Genomic DNA, 22,944 nt, shown 5'->3' on the forward strand with positions numbered 1-22,944 from the left:
TATGTCATTTCCACTGCTGGTTTTTCCATGGACCCAGAGAAACTTTCGGCAACACTACAGTGGCCCCAACCCGTGGGTTTACGACCATTGCAGCAATTTCTTGGCTTTGCCAATTATCATCGGAAGTTTATTCGTAACTTCTGGTCAAACCCTTGACTGATATGACCAGAAAGGACGGTAGCCCACAGAATTGGTCCACAGTTTCCATTAATGCCTTTGAGAGTCTCAATGATGCCTTTGCTTCTGCTCCTGTGTTGGTACATCCTGATCCTATGGTACCTTTAATCCTTGAGGTTGATGCATCCGAGACCGGAGTTGGTGCCTTGCTGTCTCAACGTCTTACCTCTGAGAACGCTATGCATCCTTGTGGCTACTTTTCCAAGAAATTATCTTCTGCAGAATGCAATTATGAGACTTGGGACAAAGAGTTGTTAGCGATCATTTTAGCCCTTAAAGAATGGAGGTATCTTCTTGAAGGTACCACTGTGCCGGTTCTTATTCTGACTGACCATAAGAATCTCAAATTCTTGTCTGAGGCTAAACGCCTCTCTCCAAGAAGGGCGCGATGGGCTCTTTACTTGTCAAATTTCAATTACATAGTCTCATTCTTGCCCGGTACTAAGAATATAAGGGCCGATGCATTGTCGCAACAGTTTTCCTCCACTTCCAAGATGGAGTCTGTTCCTGTTCCTGTGATTCCTTCTGATCGTATTCTGGCTACGGTTCACACCAGTCTCACTTCTCCTTTGGGGGACAAAATTCTTGCCGCTCAGATCCATTCTCCTCCTGAGAAACCTTGTAACTGCTGCTTTGTCCCTGAGAGTCTCCGTACTGCCGTGCTCCAGACTTACCATTCTCCCAAGGCTGCTGGCCACCCAGGGAAGAATCAACTCTTTTGGGCCATTTCCCAACAATTCCGATGGCCTAGTCTATGTGCTGAAGTAGCTGCCTTCTGTGTGTGCTCAGAGTAAGACACCACGACACCTTCCAGTGGGCCTCCTACAACCCATACCCAATGGAGAAAGGCCTTGGACCCACCTGTCTATGGATTTCCTTGTGGAATTACCCAACTCTCAGGCCAACACAGTTATCCTTATGGTGGTTGACCAGTTCTCGAAAATGTCTCATTGTATTTCACTTAAGAATTTGCCCACATCTAAAGAGCTGGCTTCCATTTTTGCTCGGGACATCTTTCGCTTACATGGGATACCCAAGATGATTGTCTTGGACAGGGGTAGCCAGTTTGTGTTCAGGTTCTGGCAAGCCTTTTGTGCACAGTTGGGAATTCAGCTTTTCCTTCTCCTCTGCGTAACAACTGGTCAGACCTCTTACCTTGGGCGGAGTATGCTCACAATTAGTGGTGCACTGAAATTTCGGCCGCCGAATCATATCGGCCAAAAATGGTATTTTCGGCAGGCAGCCGAAAGAAAAGTGCTGATAATGGAGCCGAAAAAGGGGCTTGGCCGTCCCGCCGGGTGCGCACATGTATTATCCCCGTGCACCCCTTTCAGTCTCCCCTGCATCCTGCTGTTCTCACGAGTGCCATGAAATGAAGCCTCCCCAGTGCTTAGTAGCGTGATCTCACGCTGTGTGTCGGAGATCTGAATCGCCATGCAGTCACTGTAATGATGTCCTGCCTCCTAGACCACCTTTTGTGATAGAAGGCACACTGATCCAATGCTAGGAATTATTGTGCCGTTTGTCATAGGAGGTCATCGTTACAGCGGCTGCACGGATATTCAGATCCAGCTCTGACACACAGCGTGACATCGCTAGTAGGCTGTACATAATGGGCACTGGTAGGCTGTACATGATGGGCACTGGTAGGCTGTACATGATGGGCACTGGCTTGCTGCATTTCTTGTGCACTGGTAGAATGTACAGCCCTGACGGGCTGCATGTCATGGGCACTGGTGGGCTGCATGTCATGGGCACTGGTGGGCTGCATGTCATGGGCTCAGGCAGGCTGCTGCATCTGATGGGCACAGGCAGGCTGCTGAATCTGATGGGCACAGGCACTGGTGAGGCTGCATGAAGGGCACAGACAGGCTGCTGCATCTGATGGGCACAAACAGGCTGCTGCATCTGATGGGCGCAGGTAGGCTGCTGCATCTGACTGGTAGGCTGCATCTGACAGGCACTTTTGAAGCTGCATTGATCTCTTGTATCATGTCTGCAGTCTCTGACTGTCTCCTGTATCATGTCTGCTAGAGGTGCACCGAATGGAAATTTTCCTAATACTATTAGCAATGTGTTTAAGTTTAGGTAGGAGATTGCAGACATGATACAAGAGCTGTTTAGAGACTGAGGACATGATACAAGAGATGGTCAGAGACTGCAGACTGGATTTTTCTTGACCTTTTGCACTAAAGGTGCCAATAATGGCCAACAATAAATTCATAATAATTTAAATTGATGATATTAAAAAGTCGAATATAATACAATTGTATATAAAAATATAAATATTTTTTTAAAACTGTCATTTTTGGTATCGGTTTTCGGCCTAGTGCATCCTTCACTTTCGGTTTCGGCACCAAAATTTCCATTCGGTGCACCCCTACTCCCAATATTGCTGTCAATACCACTTCCCGATAGTCTCCATTCATGGAGAATTATGGTTTCCAACCATCCATGTTCCCTGACTCCTTTGTTCCTCAGAGCATTCCTGCATTGGAGGAGCATCTTTGTGGTCTTCGTTCCACTTGGGTACAGGTCCAAGAGTCCTTGTGACATGCCAATGATAGGTACAGACTCCATTCTGACCGCAGACGCCTACCTGCGCCTTCCTACCAAGTTGGGGACAGGGTCTAGCTGTCATCTCGCAACCTTTGACTCTGTGTTTCTTCATTAAAACTGGTACCACAGTTTATTGGGCCTTTCCATATTCTCCGTAGAATCAACCCAGTGGCTTACGCTTTAGACCTTCCTTCTAATATGCGGATTTCAAATGTATTTCATGTCTCCTTATTAAAACCATTTCACCACTTTGGTACCACGTCCTCCCCCAGTTCAGGTTAGGAAGCATGAGGAGTATGCAATACAATCTATTATTGATTCCCGTAGCTTTCGTGTGCGCATGCAGTACCTGGTTCATTGGAAGGGGTACGGTCCGGACGAACACTCTTGGGTTTCATTCTCAGATGTACATGCTACTGTCCTCCTCCATGCCTTCCATAGACGTTTTCCCCTCAAACCTGGTGGTTCTCCGAGGGGGAGGGGTCATTGAGCAAAGGGTACTGTCAGGGCTGGGCTCAGCCCTTCCTTCTCAGAGCTCTGTGCTCAGCTGTCGGTTAATTGCCAAAGACTCTTCATTCCACAGTGACTCACCTGTTCTTCACTTCCTGCTCGTCAGCTAGAGCTGCTGGTTATATAAACTCCCTGGATCAGATCATCTGTGCCTTTGCCTTAATCCGGACTCTCTCTGCTGTGTTTTCCTGTGATAGACTTGCCTGGCTGACTTCCCTCCTGGTTCCTGATCCTGTTTGCTGCACCCGACTACGCTGATCTCTGGACCCCTGTTTCTCTGGCTTGTTCTGACTACCCGTCCTGGTTACCGAACTCTGGCTATGTTTTTACTACGTTTGCTCTGTTTATACCATTTTACCATTTTAGTAAATAGTGTGATTTTTACTGTACTTCTGTCTCAGTCTGATTCATGGTTCCTGACAGTGGGCAGCATTACAGGAGGGGGGTAGTGCCACAGGAGGAAGGGAAGCGGGACAAGAGGGGGGCACCAGTCCTCCCAGATCTCACCTGTCCTGCAGTGGCACCTCTGGATAGTGTCAGTGTATATCTGGTGCCAGGAGGGGTTGCTGTGCTCCAGGCATGCAGAAGATCTCCGGCGGCAAGTGCAGCACAGAGCGGGGGGGGGCTCCTTCACCCTGACCTCCAACTCTTCTTCTTTCTCCTCCACCTTCTGCTGATGTTCTGTCAAAATAGCCAATTCATTGAGATCTCCAATCACGTCACTTCCGGTTACTGTAAAGCATCAGTAATTCGAGATTTAGACGAGTTGCTGTTTTGACACAACACCAGCAAGCGTGTACACTCCGATACACGATATTATGAGTGGACATTGTTAGTTTGCCCGATACTAACCAACAACATGGCCGCCTCCAAGGTGGCGACAACTTCTTCCTCCTTAGCCGCTGTTCTGTCAAAACAGCAAACTCTTTGTGTACCGGAGTGTACACGCTTGCCAATGTGTCAAAACAGCAACTCGTCTAAATCTCCAATAACTGATGCTTTACAGTAACCGGAAGTGACGTGATTGGAGATCTTGATGAATCGGCTATTTTGACCAAACACCGGCACCCCCTCGCCTGATCCCCCCCGCACAGCCGGGTGTACTTCGCCATTCCTCATTGGAGCCTGCATGACAGCGGGCCCCGACCACTCCCAGCACACCTGCATGATGCATCCGCCCACCGCTCTGCTCTCCTGAAGACCGCCCACCTGCCTACTTCTCTCTCGCTGCTTTGCCAGCAGTGTCCCAGTAAAATCTGGAAAGTTGGCAACTATGAATGGTGTGGTGTCACCCCTCTGGCAGGTGTCACCTGGGTGCAGTCCGCACACCCATAGCGATGCTACTGGAGTCTTACAACACCATTTTGCTTCTTGGTTCAGGAAAGTTCCTTGAAATGTGACAAATGTGTTTCAGCCCATACTTAAATACATATTTGAAACCAATGTACAAATAAAGCATACTGTACGTTTAGGAAAACAGTTATATATGTAGTTGAAATGCATATGTGTACAGTGGCAAGAAAAAGTATGTAAATGGCCTGGACTTAACTATTTTTCTTTAGTAATTTGCCATGCAAAGTGATCTGATCCTCATCTAAGTCACAGCAATAATGTGCCTAAAGGGGAGCTTCAGTCTCCCCCAAAAAAATAAAAGTCATCAGCTACAAATACTGTAGCTGCTGCTTTTTAATTAAGAATACTTGCTTGTCCAGGGATCCAGCGCTGTCCTCACCTGAGCCGATTCTTCAATAGGCTTCAGGTCCAGCCACCGGCATCTTGGTAAACCTACCACCAAGAAAAGAGGGCCCATGACATTACACAACCCAACTGAAGAAGACAGAAAAAAGTTATATATACAAAAAAAGAATGGCAGCAGGGGGTGCTTTAAGGTGAGAGAGACCCAAACTGGAATTGGACTTATATTTTTATTTTTAGTAAATACATAATTGGGTTAAATGTGTGCCTACACTTACTGTACACGATAAATAATATTAATTCTCTTCAAATTGCCAGTCCTTTTCTCTTAAAATAGTAACTATTAAGAAATGATGGCCGTGCAGTAGCATACAATCTGCAGAAAGCAAATGTTTGTTAAAGAAGGAGCTTCATTTAAAAAAAAAAGTTTTGACAAAAATGTGTACTATTACCTACAGTATAATTTTCACGTAATCAGGGGCAGGACAAGGGGTGGGTAGCAGTGGGGGGGAGACCTTACTGCACCCGAGCTCTAGAACATTGGTTCATAAACTGGGCCAGGGTGTAGCTTCATGTCTGCTTTGACAGCTACTGCTGTAAAAATCAAGAAAATGGGCACGATTGTCCAGTGCACACTTCATGCCAACCATGGACTGCTGGTACACCCATTCTACAGCATGCACTAGGAGTGGGGAAGAGGACGCTGTTCTGCATTCTTGCCCAGGGCGCTGAACAAATCTGTCCCGGTACTGCATGTAATGTCACTGTCATAGCTCAAAGATGCACTGCACATTCTGTAACTGAGTGGATTAATGCAAAATGTGAATACTAAATTAAACTTTGTATTAGGATGCAGATGCTTAAGTCTATTTGGGGAAGAAGACCTATTCTGAACATGAATAAAAAAAAAACATTTAACCCTGAAAATGTAATAGACAGTTCCTATGTACTATAGTTACGTGTTCTGATGATATGCTTTGCCAGTAAAACTATATTTTACTGAGCCTAGGAACAGTCAATGTAACAGATACAGTGCCTTGAAAAAGGATTCATACCTCTTGAAATTTGCAACCAAAAACATAATAGTATTTTATTGGGATTTTATGTGATAGATTAACACAAAGTGGCACATAATTGTGAAGTAGAAGGAAAATTATAAATGTTTTTTAACATTTTTTACAAATAATATATATTTAATAATATCTGAAAAGTGTGGCGTGGATTTATATTCAGCCCGCTTTACTCTGATACCCCTAACTAAAATCTAGTGGAACCAATTGCCTTCAGAAGTCACCTAATTAGTAAATAGAGTCCACCTGTGTGTAATTTAATCTCAGCATAAATACAGCTGTTCTGTGAAGCCCTCAGAGGTTTGTTAAAGAACCTAAGTGAACAAACAGCATCATGAAGGCCAAGGAACACACCAGGCAGGTCAGGGATAAAGTTGTGGAGAAGTTTAAAGCAGGGTTACGTTATAAAAAAATATCCCAAGCTTTGAACATCTCACGGAGCACTGTTCAATCCATCATCCGAAAATGGAAAGAGTATTGTACATGGCCGTCCAACCTAAACTGACAGGCTGGGAAAGGAGAGCATTAATCAGAGAAGCAGCCAAGAGGCCCATGGTAACTCTGGAGGAGCTGCAGAGATCCACAGCTCAGGTGGGAGAATCTGTCCACAGGACAACTATTAGTTGTGCATTCCACAAATCTGGCCTTTATGGAAGAGTGGCAAGAATAAAGCCATTGTTGAAAGAAAGCCATAATAAGAAGTTCAGTTTGCAGTCTGCGAGAAGCCATGTGGGGGACACAGCCAACATGTGGAAGAAGGTGCTTTGGTCAGATGAGACCAAAATTGAACTTTGTGGCCTAAAAGCAAAATGTGTGGCAGAAAACTAACACTGCACATCACCCTGAACACACCATCCACACCGTGAAACATGGTGGTGGCAGCATCATGTTGTGGGGATGCTTTTCTTCAGCATTGATAGGGAAGCTGGTCAGAGTTGATGGGAAGATGGATGGAGCCAAATACAGGGCAATCTTAGAAGAAAACCTGTTAGAGTCTGCAAAAGACTTGAGACTGTGGCGGAGGTTCACCTTCCAGCAGGACAACGGCCCTAAATATACAGCTAGGGCTACAATGGAATGGTTTAGATCAAAGCATATTCATGTGTTAGAATGGCCCAGTCAAAGTCCAGACCTAAATCCAATTGAGAATCCATGGCAAGACTTGAAGATTGCTGTTCACAGACACTCTCCATCCAGTCTGACAGAGCTTGAGCTATTTTGCAAGGAAGAATGGGCAAAAATTTTACTCTCCTAGATGTGCAAAGCTGGTAGAGACATACCCAAAAAGACTTGCAGCTGTAATTGCAGCAAAAGGTGGTTCTACAAAGTATTGACTCAGGGGGGCTGAATACAAATGCACGCCACACTTTTCAGATATTTATTTGTAAAAAAAATGTGAAAACCATTTATCATTTTCCTTCCACTTAACAATTATGTGCCACTTTGTGTGGGTCTATCACATAAAATCCCAATAAAATACATTTACATTTTTAGTTGTAACATGACAAAATGTGGAAAATTTCAAGGGGTATGAATACTTTTTCAAGGCACTGAATATTGCACTTTCAGGTAATGAAGGTAATGTTTCATTTAGCAGACAATCAAAAAAAAAAAGTAACAGGAATCTGTTTTATTTGTTTTACAGGTGTAGCAATCAGACCACATGTATCTGGTTTGTATTATTCCTTTAACCCTTCAGAAAAAAATACATGGTCAGAGTATTCAGAAAGTCTACAAAAGTTTATCGAAGGTACTTTTTTTATTTTACAAACATATAGTATTACAGACAGTACTCAATTGTTTCTGTCTCAAGTGCACTATTACGGCTACAATCACCTCAATCACTCAAAACTCTAGTTGTTGGATGTATATATGCTCTTATCACAAAAAATCAGACACTATAACCATTTAAACCCCAGGACATGTCTCACATATACAGTATTTAAAAATCTGCATTTTCTATTTATTTTTTTTACTAGATAATTACTTGGAACTCCCAGACATTATATATTTTGAAAGGAAAAGCCCTGGAGAAAAAAATGTTGGTTGTTATGCCCCATACACACGGTCGGATTTTCCGATGGAAAATGTCCGATCGGAGCGTGTTGTCGGATATTCCGACCGTGTGTGGGCTCCATCGGACATTTTCCATCGGATTTTCCGACACACAAAGTTGGAGAGCAGGAGATAAAATTTTCCGACAACAAAATCCGTTGTCGGAAATTCCGATCGTGTGTACACAAATCCGACGGACAAAGTGCCAGGCATGCTCAGAATAAATAAAGAGATGAAAGCTATTGGCCACTGCCCCGTTTATAGTCCCGACGTACGTGCTTTACGTCACCGCGTTCAGAACGATCGGATTTTACGACAACTTTGTGTGACTGTGTGTATGCAAGACAAGTTTGAGCCAACATCCATCGGAAAAAGTCCTAGGATTTTGTTGTTGGAATGTCCGAACAAAGTCCGACCGTGTGTACGGGGCATTACAGTTTTTTATGTCACACGATATTTGCACAGTGGTTTTTCAAATGCAAATTAATGGGAAAAAAACACTTTAATGCATTTAATGCACACAATTTATTACTCTATTGTTTGGTAGAATATAAAAGATGATGTTACACAAAGTAAATTGATACCTAACATGTCATCAGTTAAAATTGTGCACGCCCGTGGAAGGCTGACAAACTACGGTACTTTAAAAGCCAGTTTACAGTTACACAGCAATGTGGTACTAAAATGATTGCACTCACTCTGACGTTCGCAGCGACACCACCAATGTGTGGTGTGATCGCCGTTTACATATGTGCGCAGGACTGATGTACAAGTTCACATTTGCATGTGAGCATGGGGGAGGGACAGGGGTGCTTTAAAACTTTTTTTATTATTATTTATTTTATTTAAATTTATTTTTACACTGTCTCTTTAATTTTTTATCAACTTTCTTGCTATCACAAGGGATGAACAACATCCTTTGTGATAACTGGGGCAGTGACAGGTGCTCTTTACTGAGACATCTGGGGTCTATTAGACTCCAGATCTCTCCTCTGCCCTCAAAAGCATCTGATTAAACCAAGATCGGTTTGATCAGATGCTCTTCAACAAACAGAAACTGAAAGTGACAAAATCCATGTCACTACTGCTTTCATAGACCATAGAGATGATCAGAGAAGGGAATTTTTGCATTCATCTCTATGGTTTGCCATCACAGCCACTTGTTTCAGTCCCAGGCTACCTAATAGAACAGGAGAGCCCGGGAAGGTGGCCTGGGGGACCAGATTCAATCACATGCAAAAACAGGTCCAGCAGCAGCATAGCAAATCGGATCACTTTACATTACAGAGTATTGCCAGCACTATAAACAAAGATACCAGGGTCATGACTGCTGCTAAAGGTACATCCAATTGGGGGAAATAGTTAAAACAAACTTATCTTAACAAAGGCAAATGCATAAATAAATACATAATCAGAGGCTGCCTGAGAAGTACATAAAGCAGAAAGTCAAAGTGTAACTAAAGGCAAAAGGTTTTTTTTAAATTTTGGATTGAGTAAAGGAGGGTTATAACCCCCATCAGATGGCAAAAAAACTGTGGCCAACTGGGGAGATTTCCTTTCACTTCCTGTCCCATAGACAGAACAGGAAGTGAGAGGAAATCCCTCCAAAGTGAGAAAATCCTGGTGGGTCACCAGAACTAGTGTCCCCATTGGAAGATTTCCTCTCTTTTACTATCAGTTTCAATAATGGTATGATAACGTTAAACAGGACAAATAGAGAGAGTGAATCTCCCTAATGGGGGCACAGACAGCAAAAAACAAAAACAAAAAACAGGTGTTCTAATCTTTGTCCATTCTACCCAAAACTAAAAAAAAAAAGAGATGGGAGAGGGCATGGCCTACCTAAGCTTTTTTTATAGGAAATTTTAAGATTTGCATGTATCTTCAGCCGTCTATATGTTTGGATCTAATTATTTTTTACATGCAGTTTTTACTGACCTAACCTTGACTTATGCATTTTTTATCATATGTTTGGATTAACTTGCCCAGGTTTCTGATGTATTTGTATTCAAGTAAACTTATAGTCAACATTACCTTATTAAACTGGAACCTTTCATGTTGCTACATGTTCATGTTTTAAGTCAGCTTTTTTACAGCACATGCAAAGAGCTTTGATACTTAGGGAGCTTCATGATGCAAATGCCAACTTTAGCTGTGAACTGTGGGTTTGGCCCTTCTCTTCATGCTTCTCATTTCCAGTAGTGAGTTACGGGATGTGAGACAGCATAGGCCAAAGTGCTAACTTTGTGTTTGAGGATTCAATTTACATAATTACAGAGCACTATAGGTTTTGGGCTTGCGGAGTTGGCTTTACATGCAGACTCATTTTAGTACCAGATTACTAAGGTAGCATTGGCTAAATTTCTGAAAAAGTTTGAGACAAATTCTACAAAGCGTGGTACCACATCCAATATTGTGTGGAAAAAAAAACAAAAAGAAAGAAGAGAAAATTGACTTTTGAGGCTGCCACTATAATCCCAAATAGGAAAAAAAAAAGGGGTCTTCGCATTATGGAAAAAATCTAAAAATGTATTATATCACATAAAACATAATAAAAGAAGTACATAAATGCTACACTGTCTCAAATGTGTGAATACAGAGGCTGAACAAGAGAAACCGCATGGATGGCCCATGTGATAGTATGAACAGTTCCAAGAAGATCCCTTCTGGCTGAAGGCCAATCATACAGAATGACAATATCAGCGCCAATTGATTGCTACACGTTTCACAAATAGCTTCTTCAGGGATCCTATTAGTACTGGTGGGTACATTAGAATTCACATTAGGTTCATGTACTTGATATATGTGGTCATAATTATTTGTTATACATTGTCAGAAACCATTATCTGAACAGTAAATATAGCACATTCTAACATTTTATACATGATTGAGAAATAGCGTTAAGCATAGTACTTTCAAAAAGAGAAAAGTATATTTACACAAGAGAGAAAAAAAGAAGAGGAAAACATATATGATGTTATCCAAATGTATACCAAACTTGCTTGTGTACATACCGTAACTAGACAAAACATCCGAGAGACACAGGGAGGTCAGTTCTTGGAGCAGTGCATCATCACAAAAGAAAATATCAAAAAGAGGAAAAGGAAAGTAGGAAGAAGAAGAGTAAGAAACAATTGAGAGGCCTTAATTGAGAGGCCTTAATTCAAGATCTGGTAACCTGCCAAAAATCTAGTTACATCAAATTATAAAATGTGAAATTTAAATCTAAGGCTGAAACTACAAATAGAGCTAGCACACATAGATAATTATAGATAAGATATTTTGTATCACTATAGGATCTACATTAGATTAAATTAAATTACATTAAATTATATTAGATTATACTAAATCAAATTAATTTAGATCATATTGGTTTAATTAACCAAGCTCTAAAATAAATAGCTAGGTAAATAAATAAAAACAAGGTATATATTAATTGATTAATTAATGTATTTGTTTATCAATCAATTAGGGCATATAGCTTAATAGGAGCATTAACTTCGGCAATCAGCATTTTATTACATTAATTAGGTTACAATAAATTAAGTCAAATGAAATGAAATTAAATCAAATAAAGTAAATACAATAAGATAAAATAAGTAAAGCTAATCTGATATATATACTGTATATCCACTTGTTATATTTAAGTTAAAATGTGTTGATATGGATAAACATAAAGGCAGTCACTTACTTGCTAAATTATGTTTATGGGGATCATCAAAAGGCAAATATATAAATGTGAATAGTGGTCAGATAAATGCTGCTGGATCTTACGGGCCAAAAATAAATCATAGCCTAGCACAGTCTGTCCAGATAACTTCCCCAGAAGAGGGATTTTGGAAAGCAGACAATGGGTCCTGAAAAAGAAAAAGCAGAGACAAGGTACGTTTTAAATCCACTACATGATCATATTTGGAGCAACAGGGTATAGTATCCCCGTGTATGCCTCCAGATTAAAGATCCTTCCCTATTCACAGATTGAGAAGTGGATAGAGAAATCAGGAATCACATTGCTAACCTCTGTGTCAAGCGTCCCATGGCATGCAAGACATGTATGGGGACTGACACAGTTATCCCTTTATAAAGGCTAAAGTGGTTGCCAATTCGGAAAAGCCCCTCCCTACGCCCGCCACACATGAATGCAGCGGCGGACGTCAGGTGGGTATGTCTCGGAACGCGAGCGGCTCAATAGAGCCACGCATGTCCGTGAATAGCGGGGTGGTGTCAGAATTTTTTTTCCTGCTCTTCTTCTTCCGGTTTCCTTTTACTCTTTTTGATATTTTCTTTTGTGATGATGTACTGCTCCATGAATTGACCTCCCTGCGTCTCTCGGATGTTTTGTCTAGTTACGGTATGTACACAAGCAATTTTGGTATATATTTGGATAACATCATATATGTATTTCTCTTCTTTTTTTTTCTCTCTTGTGTAAATATACTTTTCTCTTTTTTAAAGTACTACATATAACGCTATTTCTCAATCATGTATAAAATGTTAGAATGTGCTATATTTACTGTTCAGATAATGGTTTCTGACAATGTATAACAAATAATCACGACCACATATATCAATTACATTAACCTAATGTGAATTATAATGTACCCCCCAGTACCAATAGGATCCCTGAAGAAGCTATTGGCGAAACGCGTAGCGATCCATTGGCACTGACATTGTCATTCCGTATGCTTGGCCTTCAGCCAGAAGGGATCTTCTTGGACCTGTTCATACCATCACATGGGCCATCCATGCGGTTTCTTTTGTTCAGCCTCTGTATTCACACAAATGGGACAGTGTACCATTTAGTAATGTTTATGTACTTCTTTTATTATGTTTTTATGTGATATAATACATTTTGATATTTTTTCTATAATGCGAAGACCTAATTTTTCTTTCGTTTTTGGGATTATAGTGGCAGTAGCCTCAAAAGTCCATTTTCTCTTTTTTCTTTTTGTTTTTTCTCCTCAGCATTGGCTACATATCAAGATTAAATAATTCACAGGTTGAACTAAATGGCTGGTGTCTTTTTTCAACCTTACCAACTATGTAAAATACACCCAAAACTGAAAAGGTTTTTAATTCTTTGTGGAAGCTGACGTTGATGCACTGACTCATTTCTGATGAGCTAGCTACCAGGTTTTGTTACTGGAAATACTTAGGTACTGTAGCTCAGGGCTAACACAACATAAAGCCAAGCGAGGGAGTTACATTCTCCATTATGTAAAACAAGAAATAATCCAGTACTATCATGAAATGTTATTGTAATGTCCACAGTAGTTAGGGTTACACTATATAGTTCCTCCACCCCAAACTCACTCATTCCATGTCTTTATTGACCTTGCTTTGTGCACTGGTGCATAGTCATGTTGGGAGCATGAATTTGTCCAAAATGACTTGGAATGCTGATGTTTTAAGAGTTCCCTTCACTGGAACCAAGGGGCCAAGCCCAACCCCTGAAAAACAACCCTACACCATAATCCCCCTCCACCGAATGATTTGGACCAGTGCAGTGCACAAAGCAAGGTCCATAAATACATGGATGAGTGAGTGTGGGGTGGAGGAACTTGACTGGCCTGCACAGAGTCCTGACCTCAACCCGATAGAACACCTTTGGAATGAATTAGAGCGGAGACTGTGAGCCAGGCCTTCTTGTCCAACATCAGTGCCTGACCTCACAAATGTGCTTCTGGAGGAATGGTCAAACATTCCCATAGACACACTCCTAAACCTTGTGCACAGCCTTCCCAGAAGAGTTGAAACTGTTATAGCTGCAAAGGTTGGGCCAAGTCAATATTGAACCCTACAGACTAAGACTGGGATGCCATTAAAGTTCATGTGTGTGTAAAGACAGGCGCCCCAATAGTTTTGACAATATAATGTAGTTCATTAATACCACCCACAGAAAGACTAAAAATAAAGTTGAAGTTCATACAAAAAACATATAATACCGTAATTTCTAACACTGCAACATATAATAGGAAAAAAGAAGTTGCATGGTCTAAATGTAAGGCATAATTACCCACAAGGCCTAGGTTACTGCTATCCACAAATCCAGGTGCAGTTAAGAGAGCGTCAATAAAGTATGAATAATTAATCGGAAAAATATTTCACTTCATTTCTAGCCTATGATGATGAAAAGCAAATAGCCAACAATGTGGTGTGTACACAAGGACAGTATTTTATCCAGGAAGGAGAGGAACACGAGGAAAAGAAGGCTTGTCAGTTCCGCCGCTCAATGTTACAGAACTGCTCTGGTATAGAAGACCCATCATTTGGCTTTTCCCAAGGGAAGCCATGTATCATACTGAAGATGAATCGGGTAAAACCAAATACTTACAAAATCATTAAAATAGCCATAAACCTTCTCAGCAATGTATTTAAAAAATGTAGTAAGTAGTCTGATCAGTGTGCAAAGAAAACAGCAATGAATAATTAAAACAGATTTTCTGAAGAACAATGTAATATATGAAGAGGTAAACTTACAGATTGTGCACACAACTGAAACACATCCAATAAATGCTGCCTTCCTAACCAGGGTTACCAACAGCAACACCTTGCATTGATATAGTAGGATCCAGACAATCTGGTCTTGATCAATACTGTATATCCGCTGGTGAAACCTGCACGCGCTCCACTGATAAATGTACATAACAAAGTACACTCACTGCCCACTTTATTAGGTACAGCTGTTCAATTGCTTGGTAACACAAATTGCTAATCAGCCAATAACATGGCAGCAACTCAATGCATTTAGGTATTCAGACGTGGTGAAGACGACTTGCTGAAGTTCAAACCGAGCATCAGAATAGAAAAGAAAGGGGATGGTTGTTGGTGTCAGATGGGCTGGTCTGATTATTTCAAAAACTACTGGAATTTTCACGCACATCTATCTCTAGGGTTTACAGAAAATAGTCCAAAGAGAGAAAATATCCAGTGTTCCGGCAGTTGTGGACAAAATGCCTTGTTGATGTCAGAGATCAGAGGAGAATGGGCAGACTGGTTTGAGGTGATAGAAAGGCAACAGTAACTTAAATAACCACTCGTTACAACCAAGGTATGCAGAATACCATCTCTGAACGCACAACACAACGAAACTTTAAGCAGATGGGCTACAGCAGCAGAAGACCACACCGGGTGCCACTCCTGCCAGCTAAGAACAGGAAACTGAGGGTACAATTCGCACAGGCTCACCAAAATTGGACAATAGAAGATTGGAAAAACATTGCCTGGCCTGATGAATCTCAATTTCAGCTGTGACATTCAGATGGTAGGGTGAGAATATGTCGTAAACAACATGAAAGCATGGATCCATCCTGTCTTGTATCAACGGTTCAGGCTGGTGGTGGTGGTGTAATGGTGTGGGGGATATTTTATTGGCACACTTTGGACTCCTTAGTACCAATTGAGCATCATATAAACACCATGGCCTACCTAAGTATTGTTGCTTACCATGTCCATCCCTTTATGACTACAGTGTACTCATCTTCTGATGGCTACTTCCAGCAGGATAATGCACCATGTCACAAAGCTCAAATCATCTCAAACTAGTATCTTGGACATGACAATGAGTTCACTGTACTCCAATGGCCTCCACAGTCACCAGATCTCAATGCAATAGAGCACCTTTGGGATGTGGTGGAACGTAAGATTTGCATCATGGATGTGCAGCCGACAAATCTGCAGCAATTGCGTGATGCTATCATGTCAATAGGAACCAAAATCTTTGAGGAACGTTTCCAACACCTTGTTGAATCTATGCCACGAAGAATTAAGGCAGTTCTGAAGGCAAAAGGGGGTCCAACCTGGTACTAGCAAGGTGTACCTAATAAAGTGGTCAGTGAGTGTATATGTAATGGAAAATTGTTAATGGAAAACTGATATATTTACAAAAAAAGTTTTTGGATGGTTCCCTCATATAAGGGACATTGGCTGCCAAGTAAAAAAAAAAAAAAGAAAAGGTGAGCGCCCTATTCCTTGCCCTGTGATGGGATGTTCTAATGTCCAGGGTACCGTTTAAGACATCAAATACACAGTCAAATATTTAGGATTGATTCAACCACTTCTGCAATTGTTTGCAATAATATGACAGCATAGAGGTTAACATCCAAGCAATAAGGAGTATGCATGGTATTACTAGCTCTTCTGACAGGCAAGAAAACAGAAAAGGAAATACTCCATTCACAGGGCATTCTGCACAAGAGTTGGGGAAAAACCTTGTCAGGTCTGCAGTCATATCTATAAAGATTAATGTAATTACTATGTAAAACTCTCTTATTTCCACTAGATTGTTGGTTTCAAGGCTGGCTCTGGAACACCGATAACTGTCACCTGTGACACTTATGTAAGTAATATTTATTAGTACCACTTTATATATCGGTTTGTACTGGTAAATGTAGTAACCAGTAAAAGTAAAGATTCTCATCTATATGTATATCCTATTGCAGACTGGGTAAATCTAGATACAAATATATATTAGAGGAAACATTCTCTCTGCAGATTATACTATTGTAAAAACAGCATTTTTTATATTGGAGTAGAGAAAAGCTAAAACTTATGACAGGTTTTACCTCTAGCACAAAGAACATTTTCAAGAAGACTTATAGAACTCAACCAGACAGTATATTCTCATTATGCAAAGGATATGTAGCAGTTTCTTTTGCATTATAGAAACAAAGATTATGTGGTTGGATTCTACAAGCCTTCTAGAATACATCTTTTTACTAGTTGATATTGCAGGCTAAGAATCCCCACCGTATAGCAATTATAGTTATTCTCCCTGTAGATAAAAATACATTTTTACTGGTTCAAGAGGTTTTCACTATTTCTTATCCAGGTTTTAGCTCTGTCTGTGTTCCCATTGGGGAGATTTTCCTTCACTTCCTGTCCCTCTGATCCCTATACAGGAAATAGGAGGTATGGTTTTGCCAGGGACAGGGAGGTGTGAACAGCTATAAAAACATTGTCCAGAAACAGAAAAGCTCCCCAATAGGGACACAGAAAGGAATAAAAAAATAGCAAAGGCCTCCATAGACACGTTTCTTTCCGACCATAACTCCATCACAGCCACGCTGTTCTGATCTAGTGGCTTAACACCTCACTCCTCAAACATGTAGTCAATGTACACCATATTAATACTTGCATCAGTTTTTCACGCATAACTAAATTGCCAAGACGCTGTCTCTTACCCAATGGGAAGTGCACAAAAGAGTAGTTCGGTGGGAATTTCTAGCTCTGTCGGCTAAAGCCAAAAAGCTGCATCAAGCCAAGGTTGCTTCTCTTATTTCCATTATTAAGTGGCTGGAAATAGCACACAAGCAGACTAGAGCCACTCTTACCTTTCAAGTGCTAGAGTTTCTATACTTGAGGAACTGGGGAAGACATCCAAAAGGCAGTACCTCCTCAGCCAAACATGATTTTATGAGCAGGGCAATTAATGTGGGAGGCTTTTGGCGAGAGAGGTACAAATGGAAAAAGCCTCTCTGACGATCCACCACATTAGAAATTCTCTAGGCACTATTCATTCCAAGAATGAAGATATTGCAAAGCAATTTGAGGTATACTACCGTAAGCTTCTAGTCCTAAGACTGCAGGTCAGTAAACAACCCTTACTGCAGAGTTTTTACATAACTATGGCTCTACCCCCCATCTCGAAAGCGACTGCGGAACAACTAGAGGAAACACCGTGGATTAATTTTATAAGGTGCTTAAATAAATGAAACCAGGCAAGAGCCCAGGTCCCGATGGTCTGACTTTGCAATACTATAGAACATTTGCAGATGTCCTCATGCCTAGATTTTTGTCGGCTCTCAGATCCTTATTAAAGCAGCCCCATTATCATGGCCAGTTTCTCAAAGCCCATATAACCGTAATCCCAAAAGAAGGGAAGGACTCACAGGTTTCTAAATATCAACCCATACCTATACTCAATGTCAGTGTCAAGCTGTACGCCAAAATCCTGGCAAATTGTTTTCCTGTTGTTACCCTCACTGGTCGTGTGAGGTAGTGAAGCACAGGACAATACACCAAAGGCACGAATTATACATTCAAAGTGTCAGGCACCGATTGTGTTCATCCCAGATTCTGAGGTAGCTCTGTGTGAGACTAACTTCCCTTTCGTGTAAAACCCTGAGGCTATCACTTATCTTGGCATAAAACTCCAAGTAAAACTGTATGAAGCTGTATGAACTGTACCAGAGAATGCATCTTGCAGCCTTGGAGTCCACACGTTGTGGCTTGAGGAACTGGACAGAGCTCAACTTATCCTGGTTCAGCAGGGTAGCCTTAATCAAAATGACCATACTGTCCAAAATTCTCTATGTTATGCAAACAGTCCCAATACAGATTCCCGTGGCTTTCTTCATGTTTTTAACCACTTCAGCTCTGGAAGATTTTACCCCCTTCCTGACTAGAGCACTTTTTACAATTTGGCACTGTGTCACTTTAACTGAAAATTGCGCGGTTGTGCGACGCTGTACCCAAACGAAATGTGCATCTTTTTTTTTTCCCCTCAAATAGAGCTGTCTTTTGGTGGTATTTGATTACCTCTGCGGTTTTTATTTTTTGCGCTATAAACAAAAAAGCTGACAATTTTGAAAAAAAAACAATTTTGTTTACTTTCTGCTATAATATATATCCCCAAAAAATATATAAAAAACACATTTCTTCCTCAGTTTAGGCTGATATGTATTCTTCTACTTATTTTTGGTAAAAAAAAAAATCGCAATAAGTGCATATAGATTGGTTTGTGCAAAAGTTATAGGCTCTACGAAATAGGGGCTAGATTTATGGCATTTTTATTATAATTTTTTTTTTATTAGTAATGGTGGTGATCTGCGATTTTAATCGGGACTGCGACATTTCGGCGGATAGATCGGACACTTTTGACATTATTTTGGGACCACTGACATTTATACAGTGATCAGAGCTAAAAATAGCCACTGATTACTGTATAAATGCCACTGGCAGGGAAAAGGGTTAAACACTAGGGGGTGATCAAGGGGTTAAGTGTGTTCCCTCAGCGTGTTCTAACTGTAGGTGGGATGGGCTACCACTGACATAACAGAGATTGATGTTCCCGATGACAGGGAACAGAAGATCTCTGTCATGTTACTAGGCAGAACAGGGAAATGCCTTGTTTACATAGGCAGTTCCACATTCTGCCTCTCTGTCGTGATCGCGGGCCGCCGGCAGACATCAAGTCCACGGGATCAGCGGGCACACTCCCGCGGTGTGCGGCGGGTGCGCGCACCCGCTATCCTGCTATTGCTGACTGACGTACAGGTACGTCAGTTTGCGCAGGGGTGCCATTCTGCTGACGTATATCGGCGCAAGTCGGTCGGCAAGCGGTTAAGGCATGACCACCACTTTTTTCTGGAAAGGTTTGCACCCTAGAATTAAATTTGCCTATCTTACCCTCCCTAAGCACAAAGGTGGTATTGGTTTACCGGACCTTCGTAAATATTACTGGGCAAGCCTGCTGACTAGAACTGTAGGGTGGTCTGTGCATGAGAAAATGAAAGAATGGGTTTCACTCGAAAAATCTCTCGTTTCAACCCCTACACACTATAGCTTGGCACCTACAGGGTATTGTACCAAATCCATAAGGAACAAAATCCTTTGTTAGTAGCCCCCAACAAGCTTATGCACCTGAATCGGATACTTCCATGCCATCCTCTAATGCCATTATGTTTTAACCTGGACTTCGAGCTCAGGATGGCCAAAACTTTCTTGCAGAAGATATGGCCTTACAAAGATGTCCTGGCCCTCCACTTATTTTGTAATTGTTATTCAGCAGCTCCCTTCTCTGTGCTCAGCTGTCGGATAATTGTCAGCACTCATCGTTCCACAGTGGCTCACCTGGTGATCATTTCCCGACTACGCTGATCTCTGGTTTTCTGATTTACCGGCTTGTCTGACTATCCACTTTGGCTTCCGATCCCTGGCTATGTTTTGACTACATTTGCTGACCTGTACCATTTTTACCATTGTATTAAAAGGTGTGATTTTTACTGCATTTTCTGTTTCAGTCTCATTCATGGTTTCTGACATTCTCTTAACATATCGACCCAGGAAAATGGTTATAAAATCTTTCCCGGATGGTACAGAACCCCTTCTTCACTACACAAGTTCCCTCCTTCACTCTCAAACTTGTGTTGGATGTGGAATATTGGGGAAGACACAATGTTGCACATCTGGTGGGTATGCTCCAAGCTTTAAACCTTCTAAAAAAAGGTGCACAAGATCATTGTTGCAGTTACTATTGACAACCTGGACTACTCTCCAGTGCAATACCTGCTGCATCATGTCTCTCCCAAAAAGAATGTACTCCAAGTCACTTGCTATGTTGTATGGTTAATTCTGCCAGACAGTGTATACCTTGTCCATGGCCGAAATCCAACAGTAAGGGAATGGTTCCAAAGAATCAATCGAGTAGAGGAGATAGAAAAGCTCATCCACATTTCTCAGGACCGACTCACAAAATGTACTACTACATGTACTGTCCTGCCCATTTTAAAACAACCCCTGCTTACAATAATTGCTGAATCTGTAGTGGATCACTGTTATGGTCAGCGATGACAGTTGATCCATACCCCCCCTCGATATGAGAGGATTTGGGCACACGCCCCCCTGTAGAAGTGGGGGGTCCAGAGTGAGAGAATGGGCTCCACTCCCTTATCCCCCCCCCCCCGCCAATACCTACCCCCCTTTTTTTTCTCTTGTCCCTCCTATACTACCCTTTTTTATTCTCCACACTATGTATAATCCTTTTATGATGCAATGAACCTTCTTTGCTCCAAAATTAATACAAAGGTTTAATACTAAACGGATGAGGTTTTCCACCCTCTCAGATTTCTTATATGTTTATTTCTGAACATGTGGAATGCAAGTTGTATTTCTTTATTTCGTATTACTACTATGAAATAGCAGTGATTAAAATGCAATATATGTGTATTTCAACTTCCCCTTCTAAAATGTCACTCAGTGGCCTTACTTCTTCTTGTTTGTATGATTTATTTGTACAACATATCATTAGCATCATTGTGCTTTCCTTCCTTGTAGTTTAATATTGCATATTTTCTATTGTAGAAAGGCAACCACAGTCTAACAGGAGAAGTTGGCTTCTATCCAGTGAATTACTTTGATCTTATGTATTTTCCATACTATGGCAAGCTTACCCATGTAAGTTTATTTAGATTTTAAATTTTGCATGTAGTCTCTTTTTGCTTGGACTGTCAGAGGGTTAATATTTGCAAAATTTACAAAACCTTATATGTTTACTAAAAATTGTTTTTGAGCCAGTGTTTTCTTTCCTCTTACTAGCTTTTTAGCAAAGCTTTGTCCGATGTGATTCTAGATTGGCTTCAGTTGACTTAAGCAAGCATACAGCTGAAAAAGGGCTTGTGAAAGCCAAGTCACAAAGGTTTAAAGTATAGAGTGCCTTGAAAAAGTATTCATACCCCTTGAAATTTTCCACATTTTGTCATGTTACAATCAAAAATGTAAATGTATTTTATTGGGATTTAAATATGATAGACCAATACCAAGTTGCACATAATTTTGAAGTGGAAGGAAAATAATAAATGGTTTTCAAATTTTTTTTACAAATAAATATATACAAATGTCTCTACCAGCTTTGCACATCTAGAGAGTGACAATTTTGCCCATTCTTCTTTGCAACATAGCTCAAGCTTTGTCAGATTGGATGGAGAGCGTCTGTGAACTGCAATGTTCAAGTCTTGCCACAGATTCTCAGTTGAATTTAGGTTTAGACTTTGACTGGGCTGTTCTAACACATGAATATCCGTTGATCTAAACCATTCAATTATAGCTCTAGCTGTATGTTTAGGGTCGTTGTCCTGCTGGAAGTCTCAAGTCTTTTACAGACTCTTAACAGGTTTTCTTCTAAGATTGCCCTGTATTTGTCTCCATCCATCTTCCCATCAACTCTGACCAGCTTCCCTGTCCCTGCTGAAGAAAAGCATCCCCAAAACATGATGCTGCCACCATGTTACATGGTGGGGATGGTTCAGGGTGATGTGCAGTGTTAGTTTTCAGCCACACATAGTGTCTTGTTCTTGGGCCAAAAAAATCAATGTTGGTCTCCTCTGACCAAAGCACCTTCTTCCACATGTTTGCTGTGTCCCCCACATGGCTTTTCACAAACTGAAAACTGGATTTCTTATGACCTTTCAACAATGGCTTTCTTCTTGCCACTCTTCCATAAAGGCCAGATTTGTGGAGTGCATGACTAATAGTTGTCCTGTGGACAAATTATTCCACCTGAGCTGTGGATCTCTCCTACAGAGTTACCATGGGCCTCTTGGCTGCTTCTCTGATTAATGCTCTCCTTGTCCAGCCTCTCAGTTTAGGTGGACGGCCATGTCTTGGTAGATTTGCAATTTTTTTTATAACCTAACCCTGCTTTAAACTTCTCCACAACTTTATCCCTGTCCTGTCTGGTGTATTCTTTGGCCTTCACGATGCTGTTTGTTCACTAAAGTTCTCTAGCTAACCTCTGAGGGCTTCACAGAACAGCTGTATTTATACTGAGATTAAATTACACACAGGTGGACTCTATTTGCTAATTAGGTGACTTCTGAAGGCAATTGGTTCCACTAGATTTTAGTTAGGGGTATCAAAGTAAAGGAGGCTGAATACAAATGCACGTCACACTTTTCAGATATTTATTTGTAATAAATGTTGAAAACCATTTATCATTTTCCTTCCACTTTACAATTATGTGCCACTGTGTTCGTCTATCACATAAATTCCCAAGGGGTTTGAATACTTGTTCAAGGCACTCAAAATCCTTCAACATGTTAAAAATCCCTTTGAACTACTAAAGTAAACATCAAATACATTATTTTGCCACCCTATATGC

General features: G+C 41.1%; 1 protein-coding gene across 3 annotated transcripts in view; it reads left to right on the forward strand.

Annotated features, from left to right (window-relative positions):
- ATP1B4 (ATPase Na+/K+ transporting family member beta 4) overlaps positions 1 to 22,944 on the forward strand; it is a 162,755-nt gene that overhangs the window by 136,477 nt on the left and 3,334 nt on the right. For 2 of the 3 annotated variants that reach the window (XM_073599446.1, XM_073599445.1), the window contains exons 5-8: positions 7,657 to 7,761; positions 14,186 to 14,382; positions 16,348 to 16,404; positions 21,150 to 21,242. In XM_073599446.1, the coding sequence (XP_073455547.1) occupies positions 7,657 to 7,761; positions 14,186 to 14,382; positions 16,348 to 16,404; positions 21,150 to 21,242 (452 nt within the window). Of the gene's footprint in view, positions 1 to 7,656; positions 7,762 to 14,185; positions 14,383 to 16,347; positions 16,405 to 20,132; positions 20,258 to 21,149; positions 21,243 to 22,944 lie in introns of those variants that run through there. The other variant, XM_073599447.1, reaches the window with a different exon arrangement.

The sequence above is a fragment of the Aquarana catesbeiana genome, linkage group LG09 (genome assembly GCF_042186555.1).
Source record: "Aquarana catesbeiana isolate 2022-GZ linkage group LG09, ASM4218655v1, whole genome shotgun sequence".
Classification (NCBI taxonomy): Eukaryota; Metazoa; Chordata; class Amphibia; order Anura; family Ranidae; genus Aquarana; species Aquarana catesbeiana.